Raw genomic sequence first — 18,304 nt, forward strand, 5'->3', positions numbered from 1 at the left:
ATAGAGTAATCTAACTAGATGGCAGCACATAACAGCTTACTGTTTTGTTTAATTTGCAAAAATATATTTGTGTGTGTGTGTGTGTCTTAGCATCTAACCACAGGGAAACTCAAACAGGGAGTTTTTGTGAATTGTCTCTAAATATATGAAAATCTTGAGAAGCAATAGATGATGAAGATGTGATTTGTAAACCAGGATGTGTTATGTCACCTTTCTGAGGGATATTTGTATATTAGAATAGAATGGATCTAGACAGGTAAGTACATTAAAAATACTTGTGCACTTATAATAAAAATTAAAATGCATTAGAATTTTTTGTTTTGATTGTATTTCTGTAAAAAATAGGAAGAATTAATGTGGAAAATACCTAACACAGAAAATAAGCGAGAATGCCCTTCAGAGTTCAATTAGATGATAATATAGAAATTTTGAGGACTGCAACATGAAAGCTTATATTAACAAAAATAGTTACATGTTTTTAACCATCTGAAAATTGAAGTGTTAAAGTAATACAAAATATTGTGAGAAAATTTGTTTCACATATGAGTATCACAAAAATATCAATGCTGTAATTCAGACCATTAAAATCTTCATTTGCAATGTTGTTTAAAAATAATTACAATGCAGGAGATTCAGTTGTATAAACAATATAACAAGTGAGCAGTTCCACTAAGGCATAACAGTTTTTTTTTCTTTCTTTTTTTCTCTTTCTGATGAGTGTAATTATTTGAAGAGACTGGAAAAACATAAAACTTAAAAAAAAACTATGATATCTGCGCTTCTTACCAACCAGACCGTTATTATTAAATTGGATTTGTTGTTTTTCTGAAGAGCTTTTGAGATTGCTCTATGCCCTGAAATATTTCATATAGAAATATAATGATAAATCAAGCAATTTTAAATGAAAGTGAAAGGAACTTGTCATTTTGAAGACCATATTGAAATTTTTCACGTCACAACCTTCTCTGTGCGACCTTTTCTTTCTACTTCATTGTCCCAAATATTGGTCAGCATAGTGTAAGAATCTTGAATTCACTTATGATCGGGAAGAATGAACAACTTCATCTAACATGTGGGTCCCAACCTAGGCTGCTCTTCAGAATCTGCTGGGTGGTTTTAAGCATCTGTATGCCCAGGCTGTACACAGACAACTTACATCAGAAGTATTACAAATGTAGGGCCCAGGCATCAGTACCTTTTAAACTTCTCCAGCTGATTTACAAATGCAGCCAATGTTAAAAAACACTGCAACAGAAATTTCTTAACATGAACTTAATAGAGACAAATAGGTGAATAGAATCAAATATTTAGAGTTAGGGGTATATCAGGAGTTTACCTTATAAACAAAGAAGGCGTCAACTCAGAAGTGCTACACATATTTTATTTTTTAATTCAGAAAAGTATTCTTTGCAAGTTGTCACAGGTTAGGAATATGAACTAAAAAAAAAAACCTTTTTCAATTATGCTTAAACATATAAGAAGTGGACTTCAAGGAACAACAAGTATACTTTTGAAAATCCTCATAATCATATCTACCCTCTTCCCTTATCATAGTAATTTATAATTGTTATGATTATATTTTCTTACTGAACTAAATCTGTAAATCAAAACAAAGAATTTTTCTTTGTAAGTCTGTTTCACATGGAGTATTGTCATTTTGGCTAGTAGGCACTTCAAAGTAATTTGGTCAAATCTCCTTATATTTATAGATGAAGAAGCACAGGCTCAGATACAGTTCATAGCTGGCCATAGGTACATTAAAGACACCTGAGACTCAGAATCCAGAACTCAGGACTTCTGACTTATAATTTCTTTTCTTTCCATGTGACCAAAAACCTACTGAATTACCTGCGTCCTTAATTGCCTCCTTCAGGTTGTTATAGGGTGAGGGATATATAGGAGAGGACTCATTTGGAAAATATCTTTTATTGGCTAGGTGGGGTAGAAAATATATTTTATTGGATATTTAAAGAAGCAATTGGTTGTAATATTTGAAAACTCCAGGAGGCATAAACAATGAGGCCAGATATTTTTTATTTGTTTAAGAGAGAAGATTCTGTCAGGAATGAATGGGTCATGTACTGATTCATTTACTAATATGTATGAATTTTGTAACAGAGGATAATTTTGACATTTCTAAATCATTTATGATTCTTTTCTTTAACTCTTTGTATCTATGACCCTAAGGATTTTTGTGGAAAAAAAATTAAAACATACCCCTATATATAGGATCATTGAATGAAGTATTTTCGGAAAATGAGATATTTCAGTAGAAATTCTTGCCTAATATGTCACCACTTTGAAAATGATTAAAGAAAATGGGGTCTCTCCCAGCAAAGGCAGGTACTTTGACTTGTCAAATTTAAGTTGGACATTTTCTCTTAGTTTGGAACTGCCACAAAATGAGCCCTTTCATGTCCTCAATAATACCAAACCAATGCAATCCATCTGTTCTGCTAAATTATTTCTAGTTCCCTAACCAAAGGCACTGCTTTTTCATGCATTTTATCATGATTTTATGCCCTTTATTATATTTTACAAAAGGTTCTGATTCCTCCAGGGCCAATGAGAACTGATTAGGACACTGGCCTCAATCCAGGCTTTGAACACAGGAGGGGAAGGAATAGAACTGTTTCCTTTTTTCCCTGCTCCTTGGCAGAAAAAAATATGAATCTATACCGTGTGTGTGCTCTGTGTGTGGGTGGGTGTGGGTAGGCTGTAGTTTATCCTGTCACAGTATGACTTTGTAGATCATGTTCAGAACATTCCATCTATAATCAGGTTGCATTAAAGGGCTTTATTTCAGAAAGACTATTTCTTTAGGAAAGAACCATGGTTTGTTGTGAGACTCAATGATATGGTCATTTTAAACAACTTTAGTCAAACTTCAAACCTGAATGCGGACTGTTTGTGGCCCTGAACTAAATAAGATCATATTCCTCAGGTGCTTAGCACAAAGTAGGCACTCAGTGTGCATTCTCCCTTTCCTACACTCAGGGAGGAAACTGCAAATGACAATTTAATAATGAGTACAATCCTACATTGCAGTTTTTTTTTTTAATTAAGACTATGAAAGAAGAGCTATAAGCTTTCTTTCCCAGTCTATATTGGTAGGTTATTTAAAACCTATATTTGGATCTCAAGTGAGAAATCCCCAGATGAATGCCATCCCTTATATGCGTTGAGTGTCCCAATATACTAAGAATTCTCAAAAGTCCTTTTGGTCAAAATATCTTAGACAACGTTAGATAGACATCCTGCAGAGTATCTCTGAGAACGGAAATCAGCATTTCTCTAAATTATGATTATCAGAGCACTTTATCCTATTTTGTGACTCATTATTCTGTTGACCTTTGACTCAAGAGAGCATCATGAGAGAGAAATGAAGGAATAAATTCGGGTACACAGGAAACAGAAAATTTGGGAAGGAATTAGATGAAAATATCCATAAACGAGTAACAAAAACAAGTAACAATAAATTACTGATAATACCAGAAAATAAGAACTGTTGGAGATCTCAATTTGAGAGAAAAGTTAAATTAGACAAACTTAGGACTTAAAAAAGTGATGCAAAATGGAACTACTCCAAGAGATCCTATGTGTTGAAAAAGAAGGAAGCTCTTGTTATTTCAGAAATTTTAGCTTAGTCATCCACCAAGTTCCCATAGCAGTGCCCCAGTGAGATATAAATCTGAAAACATGCTCTCTCCACATCCTTTCCCCAGGTAGAAACATATTTCATCTTGAATTGTTTTTCCCTCCTCTCTTTCTGTAGAAACACATACACCCTATGTGTGGGTCTCGTTCTCCAACAGCTATAGAAGTAGAAGGTGATTATCAACAATAAGTGCTTCCTTAAATTTAGTGTAACTATTTAAGGAATATTTTCTATAATAATGAAAAGACCCAGTGTAAAATACTTCCTGGAATGAAATGGAAGGGGTGAAGAGAGAAGAGATCAAAGTAATATGTATGAACTATGTTAAAATTTAATAGTGAGGGCAAGAAATGTGGTCTGAAATAAAATAGTATACTCTTAGAATAAGTTAATGTTAGATAGGCCGGGCCAGATAAGTTGACTGGTATTACTCAAGGGGTGACTAAGATGCAACAGGTTTACTCTTAGGATTTATGATTACCTGAGCTATTGTCAGTACTTGAATCTTGTAGTAGACTATTTCTCATATGTGTGATTGAGAATTCATCCTGAATGCTCATGAGATTATGGAAGAATGAGAAATGAGTTGGGGCAAGTATAGAGTATATGAATGTGGACTGTCTGTGGCCCTGAACTGAAAAGATCATATTCTTAGGGAAGAAACTTCTTCATATGTGTGTGTGTGTGTGTATACACTAGTTTATGAAAACAAGGTTATATTTATATTACTAACTATATTTAATGTTATTACTAGAGGCAAACATATAATTTAAAGCTGAAAAATCTTTATAAAAAGGGGAAAATAAATGAAGTTTTATGAAAGTAGTCAAAATTTAGGTCTGAATGTTAGCTATAGAACTGACATTGTTTAAGATATAGCTATTTTCATATATAATATAAATGGGTATGAATTTCATAGACTCAAAAGAAATGAGAACTGGAAACCCTGTTATTTTATGGTGTTCATTATTTTGCCAAAGGAGAACTGGTTGCCAGTCTATTTCCCAGTGCTCTGTTCACACCAATTTTATTTATTATTTTAAATATTTTTGTTGAGTTAATACTGTTATTTCAATAGTAATTATTTCAACTTTAGAAGACTCAGACAATGGAGTCACCACTTTTTATTTTGAGGAGTTTTTTTTTTAAATAAAGAGTTATTTATTTTTATGCAAGAGCTGGGGTACAGGCCAGAGGCGTGGGAGGGTGAGGATTCACCAGAGGCAGAACAGGGAGCAGAACAGGCAGACTGATGAAATACACTGCTGAGGGGAGCAGCGGACGAGACAGGAGAGGTCTGCTGCACCATGTGGGATTCTCGCCCAGCCGGCTGGGATCGAACCTGCACTGCAGAGGCTGCAGACAGCTTCACAGCGCAGCGCTCAACCTGCTGCGCCACCGGGGAGGCCCATATTTTGGGGAGTTTTTATATCAGTTGAAATCACGAGTCAAAATATTTCCTTTCCACATTGACTTTGCACTCTTTCTCTTGTTTCTTTGGTTGTTCTGGTTTCCAACTTGAATGTCTGCCGGAAAGCCACCTAGGTCAGTAATACACTCATTTATTGATCAGAGCAGTGCTGACCATATGGCTATCATAATATATGCCTTAGTCTTCAGTGTTAGAATTCTCATCTTACCTTCCTGGGAATAATTTCTCTAAAGCATAGTTTAATTTTTCTAGAAATATGCATCGGGTTACAAAGTGCTGTAATCGTGTCAAAAACAGTGAACTTCAATGGCTTAGCAAAGAAAATTCCTTATGTGTTTGTTTACTTGACACATAATGACACAGTGTTAAGAAGTTTCTGTTTTACATCACTCCTTTTACCTTCCTGTTACTCCTCTGGTCCCCCACCATTCCTCTTTCACTGTGACATGATAATTTATTTTCAGTGACAAGCACAGCTTTGCCCTCTACTCCATAAACCCCTAGAAGGAATCAGTATATGAAGGTTTCCACCTTCCCTCTCAGTGAACCACATATCAACAACAGCCTGAGTCTGACTGTGGGATCGTGCTGGTCCTGAGTCAGTTGTTGTCAGCTGATGTTTCCATGTCAGCTGGTGACTCCATGATCAGGATATGAGAAGAGAGCAATTACCTGATTCTCTGTGAATTTCATTGCATTTCTAAACTTACACAGTACCTTACAAGTGTCTTGTGATACATATTTAAAGTGAAGTAATAATACTGTCTGTGTAAGTTTAGGAAGCACAGCTATTTTCAGAGTTCAGGCTCAGTAAAACTCCATACATTACCATGGAGTTTATTTGGCTCTTAGATGTTTATTTGGCTCTTAGATGCACCCACTGAGAAGTGGCCAGGAAGAAATTTTCCATATTGTCTAATTGAGGTTTAAATTAATATGCAGTTTTGTCTCTGTTGGAGGACCTTTTTTGTTAGGTGATATGGAAGTCTCTGCCTACTAAGTGTGTAAAAGTATTGACTAATTCTAGCGTCTAGAGTGTTACAAACTTGTCTGTTTAAGCAGCAGTTGTTGTTTTTGTTTAATTTCCAACTTGTCACAGACTAATGCTTTTCTAAAATACATTAAAAATAAAATACAACAAAAGTAAATTAAAATTGAAACATACAAAATTATATTTAATTCAGAAGATATAAAAATACTGTAAAAATTACTATAAAGGTTTCTAAATATTTACTCTGAATTTTTATACAGATATCATCATAGCCCATTTGAAAACAATTCCTGAATTGTTACCAATCCTGTAGACACTCTGAGTAACACTGGTTTATTTTAACACTGCTAGGAGATGCACACATGAAGTGATTGGAGTACTTGTGATAATACAATACACTAAAAATTACTGGTAGTTACTTACAAGAAGGAATTTGTTACAACAACTTCGGATAAGTGTAAAATGAAATTTTGATAAATTTACTTCTCATTTAAAGATTAGTCACAATTAGTATTTGTGATACTTTTACAAAGGCATGAACTCTTAATTTCTGTTACAGAATTTTTTTATCTCAAAATGTGCTTTTTATGTCAGAATGTAGTTTAGGTCAATTTTCCATTTAGACATAAATGAGCCACTGGACCTGAATCTTGCATGCATTCATTTTTCAAATGTTATTATGGTGCTTTACTAAGCAAATCAGTGTCACATTCCTAGATGGTGAAACTCAGCCCATTATTAATCATCCTAAATGTGACTTATTTTCTCCTAAATGTTGTCAGTGGAGTACTGTAGGCTTCTGCTGTTTTCTTTCAGCGAATTCAAGGTCGAAAAGCCAGCCTGGAGGAAATACAGCTTGTTCATTCTGAGCATCATTCGTTGTTGTACGGCACCAACCCCATGGATGGACAGAAACTGGACCCCAGGATACTGCTAGGTCTGTATGGGCCTCCATTCTATTGAGAACAGCACATTCCAGCACTACCATTATTCAATTCTGGTGTTGGTGAAAATATTTGGCAAGTGGTATGACACACAAAAAAATCAGCTTTTCCAATAACATAGCTCTGTGGAATAAGTCATTTACAATAAAGGAAAGTTAAGAAAATCCTACATTAGAAAGTTTCACAGTGAAAGTTCTATGATGTTTCCCTTAAAATTAACCTTTATTTGAATGCAATTTGCTTACTGTATTTTAGCATGCAGGAATAAGTGCATTGTTGAATTTATTTGGTTGCCTTTTTTAACTAAAAAAAAAGATTTTCACATTCTTTATGCAAATTTATCTTCATCTTCCCTATATTTGTTTTTTCTTGAAGTTCTGTTTCTCTATGACCTTAACAAACAAAGGGCATAGTCCAACTTATTTTAACTGAAAGTTATTATTAATATAGCTAGAATCCTATATTTTATGGTAACATTGCATTTTATATCTTAATGTAATCTAATACACATTTTCTTTATGGAATTAAATAACAAAGTAGATGGCAGAAATAGAAAGCTAATAGACCTATCTAATAGCTAATGTATGATTTTTCAAAACTTTACCATCTGATTTTAAGATAAAATTTTGATAAACTGTTTTACATAAACTTTGTGAATGATAGAAATAAGTTTTTGAAAAAAGTCTGCTACTACACTTTAACTGAAACAATTATATTAACTTTATTAAAAACCTTTTATAATTGAATAACAATGTAAGACAGGGTAAAGTGTGCCCAATGGATTATGTTTTTAGAGTATTTTAACTAAAATGTCATTTAAGACTATTTTTTGTCTTTTTCTTTTTAAACCTATTATGTCAGTTCCAAATTATTGGGCTCTTTCTCCTAAATCAGTATTATTTCAAAATGGTTTTATGTTAACTGGTCCTAAACAATTTAAAAGCAAGTATAACTCAGGCAGTAGGCAGATATTTTGGAAAGCAAGTATAAGGGGAAATTAATAGTATCAGTAGTAATGCTTACAATCTGCCTGTTTAAAACTAGTGGCAGGCATCCCTTTCTTTCAGTAAAGACATAAAGGTCAGTGTATGTGCATACATGTGTATGTACATATGTGTGCATGTAGAGTGAATAATGGTAGTTGGGGGAGAAAGAATTCAGGGACACAATATTTACACAATTTTTAGGAAAGATTACTAAAATTTGATGATGAAAAGTCATTTTTAGTAGAATTAAGGTATGTATTAATTTATATAAGTAAAAAAAGTCAATCTAAACACATAGATGTAAAAATATGATATATATGCACTTTTTTCTTCTTTCTGTTGAAAGAACCATTCTTTGAACATGCAGGTCCTTTACATAAAGTACTTTACTGTTCATACTGTATAATAAATGTCCTTATTGTATATGAATTAATAATCTTATCCCATTTATCACAAAGTTAAAGTAAACCAAACACTAACTTTCTTCTTTTTTAATGGGGAAAATACTCACATATTTAAAGTTTGGAAGCTATTTCCATGTAGGTCACTTTTTAATTTTGTTAAGAAAAAAATAAGTAGAAAAGCTTCTTTGGCTTTTTGTTTATTTGTTGTTGTTGTTGTTGTTTTTTAACTGAAACTATAAATCAACCTTGGCATAGGACTATGTATTTAAGATTTAATTGGGATTAAACTCACACATACATGTTTTAGAAATGTTTCAAAGCAACCATTATTTCACATTTTAAGGGAAAAAATGCATTTGTAAAAAAAAATGAAGCTTAAACTTTGTCAACTTCAAATGCTTTTGTTTAATGAAACATGAGAATACCTCTTTTTAAAATGAAATTTGACATTTTTGAACAAAATTGGTTTTCTCAAAATAGTCAAGAGGAATGAGTCATTAAAAAAATGTGACCACTTAAAAATGAATTCCAATGTATAATGTAGAATTTGGACAAAGGATCTTTTCCTATATGTATGTGATGAAAACACTAACTACCAATACTTTAATTTTTACATTTTTAATCCAAACAAATTGGCCATATATTTTATTATTTTCAAGTATTTTATGTGAGATAATCTTGCAATTGATGATTTATTTAGCATTAGACACACAGGTGGGGTTCCATAAGCACATTTCAATAATGGCTATAGGTTATATGAATAAAATAATGTTGCAGTCTATTAGGTCTTGATGTCAAGCATTAAGTTCAACTTTGATGACTCTTTTAACTACTGTTTCTCCCTTGAATCCAAAAATTTCTATTTAAGTTCTAAGTGAATAATCCCAGTATTGTCCTACTACTTTTTCTTAATAAATGTGAATCCTTATGGCTTGTTTATTTATATTTAAAAGCCAGATGTATGAATATATACAAGTTAAAATCATCAAGATATTTTCTCCCTTTATGCTGTTCTTTCACTCCCACACTTCTGTCTTTCTGGTCCAGTCTCTCTGGGCATTTAATTGTACAAATCCTCTGAGTTAAATTGATACTACCATTTTGATAGCTGTGTTCTAGATTTAGGAAGACGGATTTAAGAAAAAGCTCATTTTGACCAGAGCTATAGATCTTTGTATCTTGAAAGACATGTATAGCTGGTAAAATAATTACATTTAAAAATGGACACTATTTATCTCTTTAAACATTCTAGACCCTGTAAGGTGACACTTTAAAAACATTCTCTCCAAGCACTTCTAGTGCCAGGCTTCCCTTCACATTAATACTCCTCTTGCTCTCACTACCAGTTTTTACTATCTTGTGACTAGCCAGATCTCAGTCTATGGGTAAGGCAGTGTAACATTATAAAAAATAAATCCAATCGATTCAGTAAACTAATAATTTCTTATACATTATGAATTTAAGTTATTGATTTGGGGATGTTTTGTTCTATGCAATTGTTATTAAATAGCATTCTCCTTAAGCAGCATAGCATTTATTTTTCTTATCAAAGTAATTTTGAAAACTTACATTTTAAACATTGTTGAAATTTAATATTTTTAAAAGTTTTAAAAATTGCTCTATCACCTTATATTATCTATTCCTTTTCATTGCCTATGGAATGAAAAGTTTAGACATATATACATACATATGTATTTTAATTTCACATGCAACATATAAATATATCTTTGCAAAATATTCAGGTATATAGAAATATAGTCATTAAGAGCAACAACCTAAGAAAATTTAAACTCTCCACAATCCATCAATTTTTTAAATGTATCTTTTACTGTTGCCAGTATTCCAGTTTTAATATTTTCCCATAATGTATTTTTATATTATCTTCTCATATTTTTCCATGAAGATCCTTATGTATAATGTCTTATTTTTTCATCTGCACTTGTATTTTTATAATTTTCCATCCAATTGCATTTGAAAAATCAGCTCATACAATTTGTTGTTTTCAAAATAAGCTTTCTTTTGTGACAGTAAAAACAATTTAGACTTTTATTGACAAGGCTTATAAATTCCACCACAAACCTGTTTTCAATTTTAATTATTATTTATTTTATTGCTCATCAATAGAAAAATCAATTGGAAAATGTAAAATGATGTTTTGTACCTGGTTCTAACACTGATTTCCTAAGTGACATGAGTCACTTAAGAATCATTTCTTATAAGAAATGCCACTGCCTTTGCCTTTAATTAATTTTTCACAAGGTGGACTTTAGTCTTAGATGTTTAGGAGTAATTACTTTTGCTTTCTTTATGTATGGTGATAGATTATGTAGAAAATGAAAGTGCAGATAACAAAATTGTTACTAAATAGCTTGTGAAATACCAGTTCCAAGAATTATTCATATAATAAGATTTTGGCATGTAATTTTTAAAAGGTATATTTATATAATTTAATTCCCAAATGGGGTTTTCTTTTTAGTGTTTCTTGACTTGTTTGTTTAAAAAATTATGAATAATTGAGAAATTTGTGGTATACTTGCCTTAACTATATATCTGAGGTAGAAATTATGATTGCCTGTATGTTTTAATATTTGAAACATTTAAAACATGGTAGTGTTTTTCAAAAATGTCAAATTAGAGGGATGCGCTCAATAAATACCTAAGTTACGTATAATGATGATTTTAAAAGATATGAGATATATAAAGCAGTTTTAAAAAAGTCCTTGTATTAAAATTTTATAGATATGTGTTTGTTCATGTGGTGTCTCTGTATGCAATAATATTTATATTCAGTTGTTTTAAGTTCATAACCTATCTAAAATTTGATCATTTTCTTTTTAAGTCAAATGACAGATACCATGTGACCAACATTTTAAAAGTTATAATTATACTCCCAATTTATATATTTTTTCATGTTCTTTATTGTATAGGTGATGCTTCTCAAAAGTTTTTTTCTTCATTACCTTGTGGTGGACTTGGGGTAAGTATAAGCTTGTTCACTGTTTTTAAATTACTTCAAAGACTAAAAATATCACCTTTTATTGATCTATTCAGTTGTTTATTGATCTATTCAGTTAAGGCTGTTTTTCAGTAAAAATTGTAGTAGGCTAAGACTGGTTACAAAATTTACGGGGCTCAATGTCAAGTGAAAATACAGATCCCCCGTTCAAAATATGATAAAAATTTCAAGAGGGTGACAACAACAATTTGACCCTTTCCAACTGAAAAGTCATGTGTGGACTGTACAGATCATGTGTTCATGAAGTCAGCAATGCTAGACTCTTACTTAACTGGAGGAAAGGTAATATGAGAGGATTTAACACAGTTTTGCAGCAGAATTGTTTTCAGTTGAGTCTTACGTAGTATGCACATACATTATATTTCTGATGAAAATGGCATAAACTTCACAAAAACCCTTAGCATTGTGGAAGATTTTGTTTGAGAACCACTTGAGGCCATTTTTGTCTTCGATAATTAACAAAACCTTTTGTCCCAGGATATTTATACCATATTTCAAGGACAAATTTGTTTGAATCCAATGACCTATGAAGAAAAATATCTACTTTTTGGGGATGATTAGAATATACCCTCTAACCTGCAATCTATTTAAAGTTAACCCTTACTAGTAACAAACTAGTAGAACTAAGTGCTAAGTCATGTTAGGACAACATAATTCTAGATCATGTTCCTAAAAACTAAGGAATTTAAGTCAATTAAGTTTTTTGATATTGAAAGGAAAGAACAAAACCAGTCCTATCATGTTTTAGGCAATATTTTACTATAACTAAATTGTATACTTAGAAATCCCATATATTTTCAGCTAATTCTATCATTTTACACAGGTTAATCTTTCTAGTCCTTCAAATGTAATTCTGCCCTCTCTAAAAATAAGACTAGCCGGTACAACCAATATTTATTAGTTCTTTGCAGTTTACTAACATAACATACACCCAAGGTTGATAACAACTTTATGAATTAGCCATAATTGTTAAAATCATTTTGCAATGAGAAACTGACAGAATAGAGAAGTGAAATTATTTTCCTGAAGTCACATAGAAAGGGTGAAGTATGAGATTGAGATGTATTTCCATGTGGAGAAATTCCAAAAGAACATTTTGAGTCCCTCCACAGCTGTCTTCTTCAACAGACCAGCTGTAGCCCCTGAAGACCTGTGTAGTGTGTTGCCCTTTGTGGAAACTCACAAGGGAGTTTTACTCTATGACCCTTAGAACAGAATAAGCATGACTCCACAGTAATTCTTGCTCTTTAAAAAAAAAAAATCTCAAATTTCATTGATTTGCTAAATATTTACATAGCTACATACCTTGGGGAGTACAACTTCACATGTCCATACGAACATGTGTCTTACTCACATTCTTTAAAGCTCCAGTGTCACCTCCGTTGCATCTTCTCTTTCACCCTCTTCCTCTCCGATAGTATATTTTTCACAGAATCTGTGGTTTATTTGAGCTTTGTCAGTTTGTTTGTTGTGGTTACTTATGTTCTTTCAATTAGTGAAACCATTTCCTAACTGTCTTTCATTTTCTGGATTTCACTTAACATAATCACCTCAAGTTCTATCTGCTTTTTTCCAAAAGCACTATTTCATCTTTTTTAATACCTGAATAATATTCCATTGAGCGTATATACCATAATTTCTTTACCCAATCATCTGTCCATGGACATTTAGTTTGTATCTATGACGTGACTGTTGTGAATATTACTGCCATGAATATGATGGTGCATAAATCTTTCTTATTAGTGTTTTCATATTCTTGGATAAATACCTAGCAAAGGTATTGCTGGATCATGTAGTATTTACATTTTATTTTTTGAGAACTCTCCATACCATTTTTCACAGAGGGTACACCAATTTACATTCCTGCCAACAATGGATAAGTATTTGTTGTTTCCAATCTTTTTGATATGGATCATTCTCACAAGCATGAGGTATAACTCATTGTGGTTAAGTGATAGTGAGCATTTTTTATATGCTTGTAAGTCTTCTGTATCTCTTCTTGGGGACTATTTAGAGCTTTTGTCCAATTTTAATGGTATTGTTCATTGTTTGTTGTTGAATTTTTTATGTAGTTTGGAAATTAACCCCTTGTTGGATATGTTATATATAAATATTGTCTCCAGCTCATAGGTTGCATTTCTGTTTTTGTGGTGGTTTCTTTCATCATATAAAAGCTCTTCTAGTTTGATATTGTCCCATTGGTTTATTTTTGCTTTTGTTTCTCTTGATCTTGGCATTGAGTCTCCAAATACATTTCTGTGGTTGATGTCCCAGGAGTGTATCTGTGTTTTCCTTTGTGTGTCTTATGGTTTCAGATTTTATATTGATCTATTTTTATTTATTTTTTGTATATAGAGTTAAGTAATGACCTAATTTCTCTCTTTTGCATGTGACTGTTGAAGTTTCCCAATGCCATTGTTAAAGAGACATTCCTTTCTCCATTGCATGGATACATTTCTGTTGCCAGTGAATACCTGTACATATTTGTGTGGTTATTTCTGGGATCTCAGTTCCATTCATCTGTGTTTCTGGTCCTGTTCCAATACCATACTGTTTTCATTACTGTCACTGTGAGTATAGTTACGGAGTCAGGGAATGTGATACATCCATTTTTCTTCTTATCTCTCAGTATTGCTGTGGCTGTTCAGGGTCTTTTGTGGTTCCATACAAATTGTATGTTCATTTTATTTCCTTTAAAATCATCAATGGCTTTTAATAAGTACTGTGTTGAATTTGTAAATTCTTTTAGGTAATATAGCCATTTTACCAATGTTTATTCTTTTTAATCCATGAACATGTAATATTTTTCATTCGTGTGTGTGTTCTTTTGTTTCCTTTGACAGTGTCTTCTGGTCTGTATATAGGTCCTTCACCTCCTTTGTTAACTTTACTGCCTGATATTTCATCCTTTTTTGTGGAATTGTAAATGGGATAATTTTCTTAATTTCTCTTTCTTACAATAAATTGTTTTCAAATAGAAACACAACAGATATTTTATATTTATTTTGTCTCCTGATACTCTACTTATTTCTAGCATTATTATAGTCTTTTGGATTTTCTATGTATATTATCATGTCATCTATAAATACTGGTAGTTTTATTTCTTTCCATTGGATCCCTTCTTCTTGCCTGTTTGCTCTAGTCAGATCTTCTAATACTATTTGAAAAGTAGTGTTCTAATACTATTTGAAAAGACATCCCTGTCTTTTTCTGATCTTAGGGGAAATGCCTTTAGTTTTTTACCGTTAAGTATGATGTTGGCTGTGGGTTTATATCATGTATGGCTTTTATTGCATTGAGATATGTTCCTTTGTCCCCATTTTTGCTGAGTTTTTATCATAAATACGTTGAACCTTATAATGCTTTTTAGTGTGTATTTAAAGGATCATGTGATTTTCATATCTCTTTTTGTTAATGTGGTGAGTGACATTAATTGATTTGTGTATAATAAACCAACATAGCATCCCTGGAATGAATCCTACTTGGTAATGATGAATGAGTGTCTTAATATATTGCTGAAGTTTTGATGGAATCAGATAATGAAGTCAGCTGATGCTGGACTTTATTCTTAGAAGATTTTTATTCTTTCTATTTCTGTGCTTCTGATTGGTCTGTTCAGAGGGTGTTTTTTCCTGGTTCAGGCTTGGAAGTTTGTATAATTGTAAAATTTTTCCAGTTCCCCTGTGTTTGTCCAGTTTACTTGCATTTGAACATTTGTAGTAGTCTCTTATGATGCTCTTTATTTCTACAGTATCTGTTGTAATTCTACCTCTTCATTTATGACACTTTCTGTTTGGGTTTTCTCTCATCCTTTCCTAGTAAGCCTAGTTAAGGCATTGTTGATTTTGTTTGCTCCTTAAAAGAACCAGTTCTTGCTTTCATTGATCTTTTGGATCATTTTTTTTTTGGTTTATATTCCATTTATTTCCATACTCACTTTTATTACTTTCTTTCTGCTACTGATTATATGTTTTTTTTTCTTTCTTCAGATTTAAAGTTATATTGTTTATTTGAGATTTTTCTTATTTATTAATGTGGGTTTGTATTGCTGTGTACTTCCTTTTATGCACTCCTAGTTCATCCTATAGGTTTTGATATCTCTTCATTTTCAATTGTCTCCAGATAATTCTTTCTCCTTTGATCTAGGTGCTATTAAAAACCATTTTGTTTTGTCTCCACATTTGTTTTTTTCCCAGGTTCCTTTTTGTGATTGATTTCTACTTTTATACCATTTTGATCAGAAAAGATGACTTGATGTAATATCAATTTTCATATATTTTCTGAGATATGTTTTGTGTCCCAGCATGTGATCTATCCTTGAGAATGTTCCAGGTGCACTTGAGAATACCATGTATTCATTTATTTTGGGATGGTAAGTTCTGTAAATGTACATTAAGTCCATCTGACCTAATGCTTCATTTAAGACCATTATTTCCTTGTTTACTGCTGTGTGGATGATCTATCCATTGATGTAAGTGCTGTGTTGAGGTCCCCTATTACTGTGTTGTTATCAGTGTATTGATTTTGTTCTATTTATAGTTGCTTTATACATTCAGGTGCACCAGAGTTTGGTGCATAAATATTGGTGATAGTTATATCTTCTTGATTAATTTTTCCCTTGAGCATTATATAATACCTATTTTTGTCTCTATTTGTCCTTTTTGGCTGAAAAAATCAAATATTCTTCTGTTTCAACTATTCCATTTTGTTTTCAGATGTTCCTGGTTTCCTGGTCATGTGTGTTGCCTGATTTGCTTTTTTTTTTTCTGATTAGGGTGCTATTGCTTTAATTTTTTATCTTCTTTATTTAACTTGGTGGGCATGTGAGGTGGGGGTATGCCTAAGCCCAAAAATCTTGTCTTTTTCTTGATAGAGAAGGAGCATTACCTCTGGCAAAGAGTTTTTCACTGCCTCTTCTTCCCTTGTTCTCCAGAGTAATCACTGTTTACTGCTTCACTGAATCCAAAATCCAGGGCCCCAGTTCCTTGCTCTACAACTCCTTGTTAAGAGTGTATAAAAGGAAGTACACAGCAATACAAGCCCACATTAGTAAACAAGAAAAATCTCAAATAAACAATCTAACTTTATATCTGAAGGAACTAGAAAGAGAACAAACAAAACCATATAACCAGTAGCAGAAATAAAATAATAAAAATGAGAATGGAACTAAATGGAATATAAACTTAAAATATGATATAAAAGATCAATGAAACCAAGAACTGGTTCTTTGAAAGGATAAACTGTAGGTCTTCCAGCAGGGAGTGGAGAAGGACCTCTGCCACTTACATTGCCAGTAGTCAAATCTGGCAACTGAGCTAACATACTCAGCCCATGTATGTAGGTCTACACTCCCTCCTCACTGAAAAAATTCCTCATGCATGGTCTCGTCCCCAGTTTGTTCAACTGACTCTTAAGGCAACTTCCCTGGCTTTATCCTCCCTTACAACTCCCTTAGCCTCTTACTGCTCTACCCACACAGGGAGTAAAATGTCCATGGTTTAATCCTCCATCACCAGTGGTGAACAAATGAAATTTCTTATGAGCAAAATTTAGAGTTTTTTTTCCCTAGCTATATTTAGCAGAGAGGCTTATCAGAGCCTCCCTCATCTCTGCCATGTGGATGGAGTCTCCTCTGCTTATTTTTGAGAAACATCTTGTGATGCTAGTAACTGGCAAAATCATTTCAGAAAACAGGCATTTAAACAGATTTTCATTGACTATTACACTCATTTTCTAATATACCAGGGTTCCATTTTAAGGGATTGTCTTGTTACCTGAAAATAAGCAAAGAATGAAACCAAACTAATGACTACTTAGTGTGGATAGTGATGGGAGAGAAGTAAAAGCTGATGAGTGGTGGTCTTCAGCCCTCCTACCCCCAACTAATTTATAAGTGCATTTAGTTCATAACCCTTATGAAATGAGGGGTTTCTTATACTCTCCCTCCCAATTCTGACCTAGGCTGTGCCTATAACTCACTATCCCTTGAATACAAAGAATCTCTACTTAACAGCTCTAAACCCATAGGTAACTTACTCTTTAGTCATAACTGCTCTGGCAAACACTTAGAAGTACACAGGGAATAAATAATTACTGCTGCTTCTGGCACTGTGTGTGGAACATAAAGCACATAAACTCTTAGTAATATCCCCAAATAATGAACTAATCTGGATGGTGGCAGCAGTGATGCTGGGCAAATTTAGCTTGGGCGAGCAGTATTAATCAGAATTTTGGGTTAGTTTGACTCTATCAATGCTGGAGAAGGTTGAAGGAGGTATGTCTTTATCAGAGATATTCTAGTGGTGCTTATGTAGAGCTAGGTGAGTTTGAGTGTGTGTGCACACGTGTGCATTAACTTGCTCATGAAAACTTGTTATGTTCTAGAGAACAAGTTTGAGTATATCTGTTTCATTTTTTCAGGAACCAAGTTAGTTCGTTAGATGTTGAGGCACCATCTTGCCCCCTAAGATCTTTGGTTCTGAGACAAGTCCTTAAGAGAAACTCAGAGACATCTGGATTTGTATCAGTCTAAATGCTTACCTGCAGAATAGTCTTAGGCATATGAAGTATACACCAAATATCTAGTATGAACTTGAGCTCACCAATCTCAGCAACTCTGGGGCACCCTAGAGAACTTGGAAACCATTGAAATTGCTTTTCTCTTAACATATTCTTCTGTTTCAAATAATATAAGATGGACTGATAGGCTTAAATTCTAAAATACTTAAATGTTTCCCAATTGTGAAAGTCCTGTTACCTAGAATATATTCCTTCTTAGTAGTTACCCTTAATGTGCTCCTATTGAATGCTAATGGTTTAATGGCTTTTGAGTAGACTACCTGGGACAGTATGCAAACACACAATCCCTACTTC

The 18,304-nt window shown here is 32.9% G+C and overlaps 1 protein-coding gene across 1 annotated transcript in view; it reads left to right on the forward strand.

Moving 5' to 3' along the window:
• HDAC9 (histone deacetylase 9) overlaps window positions 1-18,304 on the forward strand; it is an 853,144-nt gene that overhangs the window by 623,374 nt on the left and 211,466 nt on the right. Inside the window, exons 24-25 of the mRNA XM_054692408.1 lie at window positions 6,898-7,018; window positions 11,343-11,392. Coding sequence (XP_054548383.1) covers window positions 6,898-7,018; window positions 11,343-11,392 — 171 coding nt within the window. The remainder of the gene's footprint in view (window positions 1-6,897; window positions 7,019-11,342; window positions 11,393-18,304) is intronic.

Source organism: Talpa occidentalis, unplaced genomic scaffold (genome assembly GCF_014898055.3).
Source record: "Talpa occidentalis isolate TD23 unplaced genomic scaffold, MPIMG_talOcc4v2.1, whole genome shotgun sequence".
Classification (NCBI taxonomy): Eukaryota; Metazoa; Chordata; class Mammalia; order Eulipotyphla; family Talpidae; genus Talpa; species Talpa occidentalis.